Below are 14,953 nucleotides of genomic sequence, written 5' to 3' on the forward strand. Positions count from 1 at the left end.
AACAATAGTGAGTGAACAGTAGAGCGGACAGTAGAGAGCGAACATAAGAGAGAGAGAACAATAGAGAGAAAGACAGAGAGAAGAAAAATACAACCACAACTATTTTTGGCTTTTTTTTTTTGTGTGTTTTTTTTTTCACTTTTTTCACTTTTATAAAAACTGTAAAAAAACTGTAAACTGAACGGATTAGGGTCTCTCAAAATGTGATGGCCATCACATCTTTCGAGACCCCGTGACCCTGTGTATGTGTGCCTAGGACTGTGTGGTGCTGTACCCTACGCTAATACTCAACTAGTGTGTGGTAGCATTCAAAACAGTCACCAATGCAAAGACCAGGTTGGTCAGGGCAGGTGGGTAATTAAAAGGGGGTGTCATGCCTATATCCGTGCTTTCTACAGACACAACATCTTCTTTGGGGGTTTCTTTGGGTAGGGGTACCAGAGAGGACATGCGGAAAATGCCTCTCATGCAGCCGGCTTACTGCATTTGGATTGAGAAGTTGGGCCAGAGCACCGTCTGGAAACAAAAGTGCTCTGATGATCTCTTCCTGGAATTTAAGGAAGGACCCAGTTCATCCTGAAGCTTTGTATAGCTCAAAAGCATTCAGCAAAGCCAATTGAAATAAATAAACAGACACTTTTCTGTACCAGCATCTGGCCTTATGGGCAATTAGGTACAGCACCAACAACTGGTCATTAAGGTCCCATGTTAAGGTTATATTCGTGGACACAGAGGGGTTTCTCCACAACACCAGTTGCCGTAGGAATTTGGACCGTTGTGTCTGCATGAAGGGAGGACAGAACGAAAACATTCTTATTAGACCTCCACTTCACAGTGAGCAAATTATTACATCTCAAGCAGGCTTTCTCCCCCAGCCTATGACGGGAATCTACAAGCCACTGGGGAAAGCCTCGGCGATTAGATCGCACGGTGCCACATGCGCCAATTTGATGATCAAACAAGTGACTAAAAAGTGGCACGCTTGTGTAATAATTGTCCACATACAAGTGGTACACCTTTCGAAATAAGGGTGACACCAAGTCCCACACAATCTTACCAGCACTACCTATGTAGTCAGGGCTGTTCTCTGGCTCTACGTAACTATATCTTCCTTGTAAACCATAAAACTATATGTATAGCCTGTGGCCCTGTTACAGAGCTTATACATCTTGACCCTGTATCTGGCACGCTTGCTGGGAAGATACTGTTTGAATGACAAGCGGCCAGAAAACTTAATCAGGGACTCATCAAGGCAGACAACTTGATGGGGAGTAAACAAGGCTGGAAAACGTTGGTCGAAGTGGTTTACAAGGGGCTGAATTTTGTAGAACCGATCAAATTCAGGGTCACCCTGAGGATGACAGAGTTCATTATCGTTGAAATGCATGAACCGCAAGATCTACCCGTATCGTGTCCTGGTCATGGAGGCAGAGAACACGGGCATATGGTGAATTGGGTCAGTGGACCAATATGACCGCAACTCACTCTTTTTGGTTTTGCCAATGAGGAGGCATAGGCCCAGGAAAGTCTTAAATTCGGAAACTGTAATTGGTTTCCATTCTCTGGCAAGGGTCAGCTGGGGATTAGTGGCAATGAATTAACCAGCATATAAATTGCTTTGGTGCACAATAGATCTATAGAGGTGAAAAACAGCAAATAAAAATCAAGTGATGTAAAATCAATTGTTTCCACCTGAATTCCGGGTTGGCCAGTGAATGGGGGAAGTACGGGTGCTGCAGAAGTGATGGGTTCCCAATTAGGATTGGCGAATGCAGCAGGGAGGGCACTAAGTGCTCGACGGGCCTGTCTTTGTCTTCTTGGTGGCAGTGGGACACTACTCGTGCTTGCCACCTCGCCAGCTTGAACTGCACTTATGGGACTCGCGACGTCAGTAAGTGTTACTGCAGTGCTGGATGTACGACCAGGATGTACTAGGCCGCTGGTTCTTGCCAGTACAGAAGGATGAGCGGCACTAGTACTGGCTCTCTGCTCCATATGAGGGACCTGCGGTTCTTGCACCTCAACAACAGCAGAAGAAGAACGGGGTCTGGTGCGCCTGACCTTGGCAGGGATCACAACTCCATCGTCAGAGCTATCTGTCAGGGTGCCGCTACTGTCTACAGGTTCATATTCTGAGCCTGAATCTGACAGATGAGTGACTTCCTCTTCACTATCTGTCATGCTCAGAAACTTGTATGCCTCTTCACTACTGTACCTTCGATTTGACATTTTGGTCTCTAAATTTACTGGTACAGTAGTGAGACTCACAAGAAAAAAAGCACCTGACTGTCAGTGACTGATTCAAACGCTACCAAAAAAAAAGTTAACATTCGCAGGGATCAGGCCTGACTCTACGAACGCTGCAGTTATGTGTGTTGTGTTTTGTAAGTGACAGTGATTGATTAATACTGCACTTGGGTGGGCTGGGCTGGGCGAAGGGGCTAAACGCAGGTGCTAGCAGGTATCTGGGCTGATCCCGCTAACACTGCGTTTTCGGAAACCCTAAACTGCTGGGGACGCTAATATAGTTCTGATCAGATCAGATATCAATCCGTTCAGACACTATACTACTAAGGGAGGCGTATGGTGCGTGTGTGAGTGATGGCACTACTGGCACTAATCTGACGCTGCCTGGGGTGACGCAGACCCTGTCTGACACTAAAACCTAACATTGATCACCCACTGGGAGGGGGTTAAACCTTTATTGGGTAAAATACGGCGGGTGCCCTGCCAGGTCATATAGGCACACATTTGACCCCCCGATCACCCCCTGATCACCCCTATATATATGGGCTATAAAAAATAAACTAGCTAAACTGCGTCACCCATGACACTTATACAGTGATCACAGGTGACAGTGGTTAATTAAGGGGTTAAACCTTTATTGGGGTTAGGGGGGTCCCTAGACTTATCTGGGCCTAAGACTAATTACCCTAACACTGATTTTTGTCACTAATGATACCAGTACAGCGATCAAAAAAAATCTGAATGCTGTACTGGGTGACACGTGGTGAAGGGGTTAACTGGGGGGTGATCAGGGGGTGATCGGGGGGTCAAATGTGTGCCTACATGACCTGGTGTCAGTGTAGTGTTGGTGCAACTCACTTTTAGATGTTATCTCTCCTCGATCTAGAATGGAAAAGACCGACATGAGGAGAGATGACATCACGTCCCCTGTCAGTGTTTACAGTTACACGACAGGGGAAGGATCTCATTCGTCAGGACCGATCACCAGGGCCAGGCTAAATTTCATTGGCCTGGGCATGGAGATTGATTGGTTCTTGATCAAATCCAATCATTGCAGCCCTCGGTGGTCACGTGCCAAACGTAACATAACGGCAATTCACCTGCCCGTGTCATTCTGCCGCAGTGCAACTGCGACGGCTGGTCTGGAACAAGTTAAGATAACTTTGTTGCCCTTCATGTTTATGTATTTTTGTACATTATATGTTATATAGATTTAAGTAGCTGTGAATAGGTTACAGGAGATCTGCCCTTCCTCACATGTATGAAAGTGTATTTTTGTAGTGAACGTAGTTATTATATTTGATCACTATTGGTGGAGTTATCACATCTAGTATAATATGGAAGACTGCAGCACTAGTATATAACAATATAAATTTGAAAATATAACAATAAAAGTGAGACTCCTCCACACAAAACTCCCTATAAGTGTATAAATAACAATGGTATGGAGACTATTTCACTGATAACTAATGAAGAGAATTTATAATTGGCATATATAAAATTAGTGCAGCAATATTAGTATAAATTTTCAAAAAAGTTCCAAATAAAGAACGGTAATGATAATCATCTTCTCCACACCATAAGATCAAATCCTCCACCATGATGTTCAAAGGAAATCCCAAAGTACAATGGTGTGACTTTTAGTCAATGAAGTTTCCACAACATGAGTGAGACTTCTGTAACCATCAAAGTGAATCCCCACAACTGAATCCAAGACTTGGCAGAAGGTTGGAGATGAAAGCCTAGAGGTCAATGTGAGTGTATATGGTCCAATCCCCATACAGGAATAATAAATGGATCACACCACCTCATCCACTTATCATGTCACATTTAGTAATTGGGGTCCACAAAAAGAGAAATCCTCCAATAGTGTAGATGATCGATCGTCTTTTATAAAGTGATCTAATATTATTGATTCCAATAAAGAGAAATGAGTTCCATTCATGTAGAGAATAGTTACATTCATTCCTGGGGGAGAAATTCATTTTCTTCTGGTAACATTCTTCTCTTCTTCTATAGATTGTCCTCTAATGACCTGAAAGACAGTTCCTGCCCCCACCTGGCATATGGAATAACAAATAACCAGACACTGAGGACACTGAACCTGTATAGGAACAATCTGGAGGGTCCTCATTTCAGGGATCTGATGGAAGCTTTGACAACAAGCCGGATAGAGGAATTACAGTGAGTATAACAGGACTGACTGAGATAATAATATTCTAGCACAGTTTTATATCTAAACCACATAAATAATATAGAAATTAGGGATGGGCTTCATGTTCGGTTCGAGTTTGACTCTAACATTGGCTGTTCGCCAGTTCGCCGAACAGTGAACAATTTGGGGTGTTCGCAGCAAATTTGAAAGCCGCGGAACACCCTTTAAAAGTCTATGGGAGTAATCAAAAGTGCTAATTTTAAAGGCTTATATGCATGGTATTGTCATAAAAAGTGTTTGGGGACCTGGGTCCTGCTCCAGGGGACATGTATCAATGCAAAAAGAAGTTTTAAAAATGTCTGTTTTTTTCGGGAGCAGTGATTTTTATAATGCTTAAAGTGAAGCAATAAAAGTGTAATATTCCTTTAAATTTCGTACCGGGGAGTGTCTATAGTATGCCTGTAAAGGGGCGCATGTTGCCCGTGTTTAGAACAGTCTGACAGCAAAATGACATTTCAAAGGAAAAAAAAGTCATTTAAAACTGCTCACGGCTATTAATGAATTGTCGGTCCGACAATACACATAAAAGTTAATTTGATAAAAATGGCATTGGATTTCCCCACAGGGGAACCCCAAAACAAAATTTAAAAAAAATGTGTGGGGGTCCCCCTAAATTCCATACCAGGACCTTCAGGTCTGGTATGGATATTAAGGGGAACCCCGTGCCAAAATTTAAAAAAAAATGGTGTGGGGGTCCCCCTAAATTCCAAAATCCATACCAGACCCTTATCCGAGCATGCAACATGGCAGGCCGCAGGAAAAGGGGGGGTGAGAGAGCGCCCCCCCTCCTCAACCATACCAGGCCACATGCCCTCAACATTGGGAGGGTGTTTTGAGGTAGCCCCCCAAAGCACTTTGTCCCTCATCCCCACAACCCTTGGCCGTTGGTTGTGGGGGTCTGTGGGCGGGGGGCTTATCAGAATTTGGAAGCCCCCTTTAACAAGGGGACCCCCAGATCCCACCCCCCTGTATGAATTGGTAATGGGGTACAAATGTACCCCTACCATTTCACAAAAAAGTGTCAAAAAGGTTAAAAAACACAAGAGATGGTTTTTGACAAATCGAACACAAAAAAGGAAGTGAGAGATAGCCACTAACAAATATAAACCAGGGAGCATTACGTCATATGCTGAATAAATTTAGGCTAAGGTATCAAGATAGACACGCATGTAAGTGAAATATTGTGGGAGTCAATACTGGTATAAATCAATCAATGTGTTCTTTTAAATTAATGAAGATTATTATCGACTCCAAGAAAAAAGAGCTGGATCGCATACAAGGTGAAATGGCCCTAATTCAAAAAGAGCTTACAGAACAACAAAACAGACCCGGCTTTTCAGATCTCGATGGCCAACTTAATAAAAGATTGGACAAGTTGGAAAGGAGTGTCATTGCTACCAAAAAAGAAAAATGCATCAGACCAAATCGATTATGACACGGACAAAGTTTATATATGGAAGAAACCAATATTCCATCCAGGTCGTCGGCGGAGATCCTCGTCCAAAAAATGGATGAGCTTTTCAGACACCGAGGGAGAACCAGCCTATGATACTAGATACTACCAGCCTATGATACTACTTAAATAAAGGCATACGTACGGTATCAAGGAATGCACCCTCTAAGTGGACTTCTGTCCCCTAGCCTTTACATTAGCAAAAAACAAACTGCTCATTGGCTACAGTTTAAGGGAACATACAGATGCGGTGGTCGGTCTTGCACATATTGTCCCTTCATTAAAGTGGGTGACACTGTTACATCTACTTCAACAGGCAAATCATATAAAATACAGTCCTTCATCAACTGTAATACGCATTACATAGTCTGTCATCACGTGTACCATTTGCTCTATTCAATATGTTGGCAGCACCATTCGCAGACTGAGGGATCGTCTTTACGATCACCTCTATGACATAGAGAAGAAACATGCCACTAACATTGCTCGCCATTGGAATGATATTCATTCCAAGGATACTTCCAGCCTGACCATTCAAGGCATTGAAAAAATTGTTAAACCTCCTAGAGGTGGGGACAAATTTGGCATATTGTGCAAACAAGAGGTTCGGTGGATTTTTAATCTAAATACTAGACGTCCCACTGACCTCTATTTTGAATGGGACGTGTCCCATTTTTATCAATAGATACGTACTGTGTTATGCCCATGTGTATCTCCAATTCAATCCAAACAACACATTGATTGATTTATGTCAGTATTGACTCCCACAATATTTTACATACAGTACATGCGTGTCTATCTTGATACATTAGCCTAAATTTATTCAGCATATGACGTAATGCTCCCTGGTTTATATTTGTTAGTGGCTATCTCTTGCTTCCTTTTTCGTGTTCGATTTTTCGATTTTTTTTGTTTTTCCAATTTGCTATCAAATTTTGGATTTTTCCATTTATTTTTTATTTTTTAATCATGTTATTGCACCAATTATAGAGAGACTATGTCTCCTACACACCTGCCCACACAATATCTGTTGATTTTCTAGGGTTCTTTGAAATTCTACTGAAAAAATCAGTAGCATGACCACCTTTCCCATAGCAGTCACGGATACAATGAGATCATTGCTCTTTGCTTACTGTTCCTTGCATAGCCATCCAGGTAATATTTATAGATCTCTGTGAATTTTGGACCACCGTCTGAAGTTTACGTTACTTAGCACATATAGCTAGTCTATTAAAAAGATGTTCACATAACTTCTTTAGGAGCCCTCTTTATTTTCCCACCTTTTCCATGCACCATTTAAATGCTTCCCTATCTGATGATGATTTTCTGTCTTTTTCTTCTCTTTTTTCTTGGCTGTTTGTTGCAAATTTGAGATATATTTTTTGTTTATGAACCCAACATGAATGGATTCCAGATGTCGTCGAGTGGGACTTGCGTTTTTCTTGAGTGCATGGATTTATGTGGGAATAATGATTTATATATAATAATTTTTAACGAAAATTAAGGTTTTATCTACAGAATTTTCAAATGTAATTAGGTTTATATATTTCAGGATGATGTGTGTATATATATATATATATATATATATATATATATATATATATATATATACAGTTACCAAGACATTATTGATAGTGCTGAGAATAAGATTATTGGTATTTCCACATCAATTTCATGTATATGTTATTTTGCGATTTTGTATAGTTTCAGCATGTTTTACATTTTCATGAATTTTGTTTATCATCATTTATACATAGGTTTCCTTTTAGATTATTTATCATTTACGATTTGAAAATGAATGTTGTTACTTTGTATTTTGTATATATATGCGCATTTGTTCACTTAATAAACTTTTCTAGTTTCTAGGCATTATTATATTGTCATATTATCTCGTCTTCAATCTTTGATTTAAAATTCATCTTCACATCCCAGGTGTCTCCTATCTCTTGGGTGTTGTTCTAGAGTTTGATTATGTGGGCAGGTCTCCATTTGAGACCGTTTTTGGATTGGCTATTAGACATGTGCATTCATTTTCGTCCTAATGCATTTTCGGCCGAATTTTAGGTATTTTCGTTATCGTTTTAACAAACGATAACGAAAGTGCAGAATCCGAAAAACGAAAGATCCGACCTAAACAAATGCTTTATTTTCATTTTCCTTGCTACAACAGTTCGATATAGATAGGATATTAGACATGGTGATGACAATAACAATCTGTGTCCATCAAACCTGTGGTCGAATGTGCCTAGCCTTAACTCTATTAGTCCAAGATTATTCTACATACTGTACAGAGAAAAGATTCGACATAGAGAGAAAAGATTTGACGTAGGGGAGAAAGATTCGGCGTAGGGGAGAAAGATTCGGCGTAGGGGAGAAAAGATTTGACATAGGGGAGAAAAGATAAATAAAAATAATGATGATGATGAATGTTATTGGCTGATTGTAACCAAAGAGGAGGAGCAGTAAAATAGCTAGAACTAAGTACACACGTACTTTGGCTTATGGTGTCTGTTGAAAGTTCTAAGAAGATTCGACGGGTGGGTAAATTATACGGCGTCGCGCAATTTAGCTGCTCCGTCGAATCTTCTTTGAACATTCGACAGACACCATCAGCCTTCAATGACAGATTCGACCTTAATTTGGATTTTCGGACGAATGCAATTTTTAACGAAAAACGAAATTAATAAAAACGAATTTCGAGAGTAACTAAATAAATGTATTTTTCGGACGAAAACGAAATTCCGAAATGAAATATTTCAGTGTGCACATGTCTATTGGCTATTAAAACCTGAAGTCCCTATATATACCCATGATCAAACTTTAATCATTTAGCTATAAATAAGCGCCATGATGGGGCTTGAAACATGTTAGCTATTTTTCCTGTTCCTCCCGGTACATGAGGTGACTGCATTTGGATTTTATTTCTTCATATCAATAAAGATGCCTTCTATGGTGTGCGGCCATCCAGGATCTTTTTCTTTCCTCAAGCTTGTGCAGAGCCAGCACCTGTGAGTTCTATTAGGGCGGGTGTCTTGTTACGGATTTGAGAGATTGGAGCTGCAATATTTTGCTAAACCCGTGCACTCAACTTCTTTGGTGGACCATGGCGAGGCCTGTTCTGAGTGGAATCTGTCCTTGTAAACCACTGTGTGGTCTTGGCCACCATGCTGCAACTCAGTTTCAGGGTCTTTGCAATCTTCTTATAGCTTAGGCCATCTTTATGTAGAGCAACAATTCTTTTTTTCAGATCCACAGAGAGTTCTTTGCCATGAGGTGCCATGTTGAACTTCCAGTGACCAGTATGAGAGAGTGAGAGCAATAACACCAAATTTAACACACCTGCTCCCCATTCACACCTGAGACCTTGTAACACTAATGAGTCACATGACACCGGGGAGGGAAAATGGCTAATTTGGCTCAAATTGGACATTTTCACTTAGGGGTGTACTCACTTTTGTTGCCAGCGATTTAGACATTAATGGCTGTGTGTTGAGTTATTTTGAGGGGACAGAAAATTTACACTGTTATACAAGCTATACACTCACTACTTTACAGTACATTGTAGACAAGTGCCATTTCTTCAGTGTTGTCACATGAAAAGATAGAATAAAATATTTACAAAAATGTGAGGGGTGTACTCACTTTTGTGAGATAATGTAAATCAAATAATAATAATGGAGACATATTTCACCTCCTGGTTGTCTCTATATATCACTAATATCAGACAGTTCTCTAAAGCTGGATATAAAATATAAACAATGAAATATCTGCACTAAAAAATATGAAAAAAAAAATATGAACAACTTTGTGAAAATCTAATGAATGAAAACCAGCCGCCAGCAGGAAGTCTGATTTAGAAGTTTTGATTTAATAAGTATGGTTTTCGTCCAAAAAAAAATCGTAAGAGCAAGACTACGCATGCTCAAAAACAAAAGAATACATACAAAACTACTCAACACATTACGTCACTTCTGATGTTGTATTCTGTCAGACGAGAATTCTCATATGGTGAGTAACCTCTTCACTTTCGATATGAGACTAGCATGCCACAAAAAACGGACCAACAGTCATCCGACAATCTGATCATGTGTACGAAGCTTAAGACTAAAAAAGCACTAAAAAAACATGAAAAAAAAATTATGAACAACTTTGTGAAAATCTAATGAATGAAAACCAGCCGCCAGCAGGAAGTCTGATATAGAAGTACAAATAGTATAATATAATTCTATGTATAGAGGCCTACACTTAGTGACAAAATGTGTGATGAGACAAATGAGAAATCTGCAACCTACAATGTGTCCGAATACCAACACTTCTAATGTAGATGTGATAACTCCACCAATAGTGATCCATAATAAAAATTCACTACAAAAATGCACCTTCATACATGTTAGTAAGGGCAGATCTCCTCCAACCTATTCACAGCTACTTCAGTATAACATATAATGTGCAAAAATTCAATATCACCTGAGGTATCCAGACAATGGCCGCAATCACATTATATATAAAAGAAAAAGCCTCCATGTCACTGCCTGGACTCTATCATACACGGCTGCAGTCCGGAGCGGTGTGTGCTCTGAGTTCTGTGTATACTCGTGTATATGATGGAAGTGTAGAATCTGTGATTCAATATATATTTAGGGATTATGCACTATGGAGGCTTTTTCTTTTCTATGTAATGTGATTGCGGCCATTATCTGGATACCTCGGGTGATATTGGAGATCTGACATTTCGTGGCACAGTCTGTTCTCATTGGAAGCCGGCTTGAGTGGAGTGGCGCTGCTGGAAGGATATAAACAAGCGTGTCTGGGCCTTGCATGTGGGGACAAACATTTTGGTAAGTGATATGTTTGCTCATTGGTGTGGGGGAAATTGACTGAATTTTTTGCAAAGAGGTGAAAGTTGATCAGCATTGATTTAATCCATCTGGATGAATCTCTGGTATTTCTGATAGACCCCTTTCACACTGAGGCAGTTTTCAGACATTTTAGCGCTAGAAATAGCACCTGAAAACTGCCTCCCATTTATTTGCATGAGTGCGTTCACACTGGGGTGGTGCGCTTGTGGGACGTGAGAAAAAGTCCTGCAAGCAGCATCTTTGGGGCGGGTTATGAGCGCTATAAATAGCACTCCCAAAATGCCCCTACCCATTGAAATGAATGGACAGCACCACCAAAGCACTTTGAAAGTGCCGTAAAACGGGTCTTTCTTCTTTTTTTAAGGTCCCGTTGTCACAGGCCCACCACTAAAGCACAGCAAAAATGGCCGGCGCTTTAGAGCTGTTTTAGCGGTGCTGCAGTGTGAAAGGGGTCTTACTGTACAAGTCACTGTATGGTGATTGGAGATGGAAGTAGTGGTGAATGGCTTGTAGGAAATCTGCTTTTACACATTTATGAACTTTCTCTTGATGTTTGCAATTTTTTAAGATAACTTTGTTGCTCTTCATCCTTATGTATTTTTGTACATTATATGTTATATAGATTGAAGTAGCTGTGAATAGATTACAGTAGATCTGCCCTTCCTCATGTATGAAAGTGTATTTTTGTAGTGAATGTAATTATTATATCTGATCACTATTGGTGGAATTAGCACATCTAGTATAATATGAAAGACTGCAGAACTAGTATATAACATTCAAACAATATAAATGTGAACAATTAGGCTACATGCACACGGACGTTTTAAAAAACGGGCTGTAAAGCTAGTACAGAAGCCAGGAAAAAAGCAGCGTTAAAAACACGATTTTGTCCGCGTTTTGCATTGAATTCAATGCACGTTAAGTCGCGCTAGCTTTCAGCCGCCTTTCTCTGTGGTTCCCCATGGGAGCACATTGATTTGAATAGAAGTCGCACCAGAAGTCGGATCAAGATCTGATTTGCGGTGCGACTTGTGTGCTGATAATCTTGAAGGGGCAACCCCATGAAAATTTTTAAACAAATTTGCATGAGGTTCCCCCCAGACGATACCAAACCCTTCGGTCTGGTATGGATCTTAAGGGGAACCCCCACACCAAATAAATGGCGTGGGGGTTCCCCCAAGATCCATACCAGACCCTTATCCGAGCATGCAGCCCGGTAGGTCAGGAAAGGGGGGCAAGCGAGCACCCCCCTCCTGGACCATACCAAGCCACATGCCCTCAACATGGGGGGGTTGGTGCTTTGGGCAGGGGGGCCCTGTGCCCCCCACCCCAAAGCACCTTATCCCCATGTTGATGAGGACAAGGGCCTCTTCCTGACAACCCTTGCCCGGTGGTTGTTGGGGTCTGCGGGCGGGGGGCTTATCGGAATCTGGGAACCCCCTTTCATAAGGGAGCCCCCAGATCCCGGCACCCCACCTTATGTGAATGAGTATGGAGTACATCGTACCCTTACCCATTCACCTGGGGGAAAATGTGTCAATAAAAAAAACACACTGCAAAGGTTTTTAAAGTAATTTATTAGGCAGCTCCAGGGGTCTCTTCCGACTTCTCCACGCTTTACGGCCTCTTCTCCCACTGTCTTCTGCCAGGCTCCTCCGCTATCTTCTGCTCTTTTGCCCCCTTTTTTGCTAGCGTTTGCCCGGTCTTCTCTGTCGTCTTCTTCCCTCCGGTCTTCCTCCGATGTTGACACAACGCTCTCTCCTGCTGTAATGCCTTGTGTGCAGTGTGCAGCGACATATATAGGCATGGGGCGGGGTCACCAGGGTGTTGTCATCCAGGGATCCCGCCCCTTATGACATCACCGTCCCATCATGCCCCAGGACTGTGACATCACCATGCCTATATAAGTCGTTGCGCACCGCACACACAGCATTACAGTGGGAGAGAGCGTCATGTCAACATCGGAGGAAGACCGGAGGGAAGAAGATGATGGAGAAGACCGGGCAACCGCTAGCAAAAGAGCAGAAGATAGTGGAGAAGCCCGGCAGAAGACAGCGGGAGAAGAGGCCGGAGAGCGCATAGAAGTCGGAAGAGACCCCCGAAGTCGGAAGAGACCCCTGGAGCTGCCTAATAAATTACTTTAAAAACCTTTGCAGTGTGTTTTTTTTATTGACACTTTTCCCCCCAGGTGAATGGGTACCCCCAGGTGAGTGGAACCTCATGCAAATTTTTTTAAAATTTTCGCGGGGTTCCCCCTTCAAGATTCTCAGCACACAAGTCGGATCATCTTGATCCGACTTCTGGTGCGACCTCTATTCAAATCAATGGGCTCCCATAGGGAACCATTGATTTTGAATAGAGAAATGCCGGACAAGGCTTAACACAGCGTTAAGCCTTGTTAATTCGCGTTTAACACCTTTTGCCGGCGCCTGACGTTTTTACAGCTCTAGCGCTGGAGTCTCAGAACGCACTGGTCCTGGATTTTTTTTTGCAGCTTAAAAACAGTTATGCCATTTACAGCTCAAAAACGACATGGTGGGCATGAGGCCATAGACTAACATGGAGAGGCATTTTTTAGCTGCAAAAAACGCTCAAAAAAGCGGCTGTAAAAACGTCCGTGTGCATGTAGCCTTAACTATAAAAGTGAGACTCCTCAACACAAAACTCCCTATAACAATGGTATGGAGACTATTTCACTGATAACTAATGAAGAGAATTTATAATGAGCATATTGATGAGTCACTTTTAGTCAATGAAGTTTCCACAACATGAGTGAGATTTCTGTGACCACCAAAGTGAATCCCCACAACTGAATCCAAGACTAGGCAGAAGGTTGGAGGTGAAAGCCTAGAAGTCAGTGTGAGTGTGTATGGTCCAATCCTCATACAGGAATAATGAATGGATCACACCACCTCATCCTCTTCTCATGCCACATTTAGTAATTGGGATCCACAAAAAGAGAAATCCTCCAATAGTGTAGACGATCGATCGTCTTTTATAAAGTGATCTAATATTAATGATTCCAATAAAGAGAAATGAGTTCCAATCATGTAGAGAATAGTTACATTCATTCCTGGGGGAGAAATTAATTTTCTTCTGGTAACATTCTTTTCTTCTTCTACAGATTGTCCTTTAATCACCTGACAGACAGTTCCTGCCCCCACCTGGCATCTGGAATAAGAAATAACCAGACACTTAGGACACTGAACCTGTATGGGAACAATCTGGAGGGTCCTCATTTCAGGGATCTGATGGAAGCTCTGACAACAAGCCGGATAGAGGAATTACAGTGAGTATAACAGGACTGACTGAGACAATAATATTCTGGGACAGTTTTTATCTAAATCACATAAATACCGTATTTATCGGCGTATAACACGCGCCGGCGTATAACATGCACCCCAAGTTTAGGAGGGAATTTTAAGGAAAAAAACTTTTAGGAGTAATGTTTAAGGAAGAAAAACTTACATTAAAATGCCCATCAATGCAGCGTTATCAGTGTCCATCTGCAGCCTTGTCAGTGTCAGTGCAGCCTTGCTCCAGTGTCTATTGCAGTCTTGTCAGTGCAGCTTTGCCCCAGTGCAGAATTGTCAGTGCAGCCTTGTCAGTGCAGCTTTGCCCCAGTGCAGAATTGTCAGTGCAGCCCTGTCAGTGCAGCTTTGCCCCAGTGCAGAATTGTCAGTGCAGCCTTGTCAGTGCAGCTTTGCCCCAGTGCAGAATTGTCAGTGCAGCCTTACTCCAGTGTCCATTGCAGCCATGTCAGTGCAGCTTTGCCCGAGTGCAGCCTTGCCCGAGTGTAGCCTTGCCCCAGTGCAGCTTTGCCCCAGTGCGATCGCCGTGATCCCTGCCGACATCCACAGCCGTGTGTAAAATCAAATATGGCACCAAGACTACAGGTACTCGGCAGAGCCGAGATACACATACCCGAGAGTCCTCTGCTTTTCTCGGCGCCGCTTACAGTCCCGCCCTATGATGGAAATCACACAGGTCCAATGGCGGGACTGGGCGGGACTGTAAGCGGCGCCGAGAAAAGCTGAGGACTCTCGGGTATGTGTATCTCGGCTTCGCCGAGTCCCTGCAGTCTCGGCGCCATATTTGAATTTACAAACGGCTGTGTATGTCGGCGGCGATCGCGGCAGTTGCCACGATCGCTCCGATCACACAAAATTGGCGGGGATC

The 14,953-nt window shown here is 42.3% G+C and overlaps 1 protein-coding gene across 2 annotated transcripts in view; it reads left to right on the top strand.

Annotated features, from left to right (window-relative positions):
• LOC141133608 (NACHT, LRR and PYD domains-containing protein 3-like) overlaps positions 1–14,953 on the top strand; it is a 219,622-nt gene that overhangs the window by 168,102 nt on the left and 36,567 nt on the right. For both annotated transcript variants that reach the window (XM_073623085.1, XM_073623084.1), the window contains 2 exons: positions 4,267–4,431; positions 13,899–14,063. In XM_073623085.1, coding sequence (XP_073479186.1) covers positions 4,267–4,431; positions 13,899–14,063 — 330 coding nt within the window. The remainder of the gene's footprint in view (positions 1–4,266; positions 4,432–13,898; positions 14,064–14,953) is intronic.

The sequence above is a fragment of the Aquarana catesbeiana genome, linkage group LG03 (genome assembly GCF_042186555.1).
Source record: "Aquarana catesbeiana isolate 2022-GZ linkage group LG03, ASM4218655v1, whole genome shotgun sequence".
NCBI classification, from domain to species: Eukaryota; Metazoa; Chordata; class Amphibia; order Anura; family Ranidae; genus Aquarana; species Aquarana catesbeiana.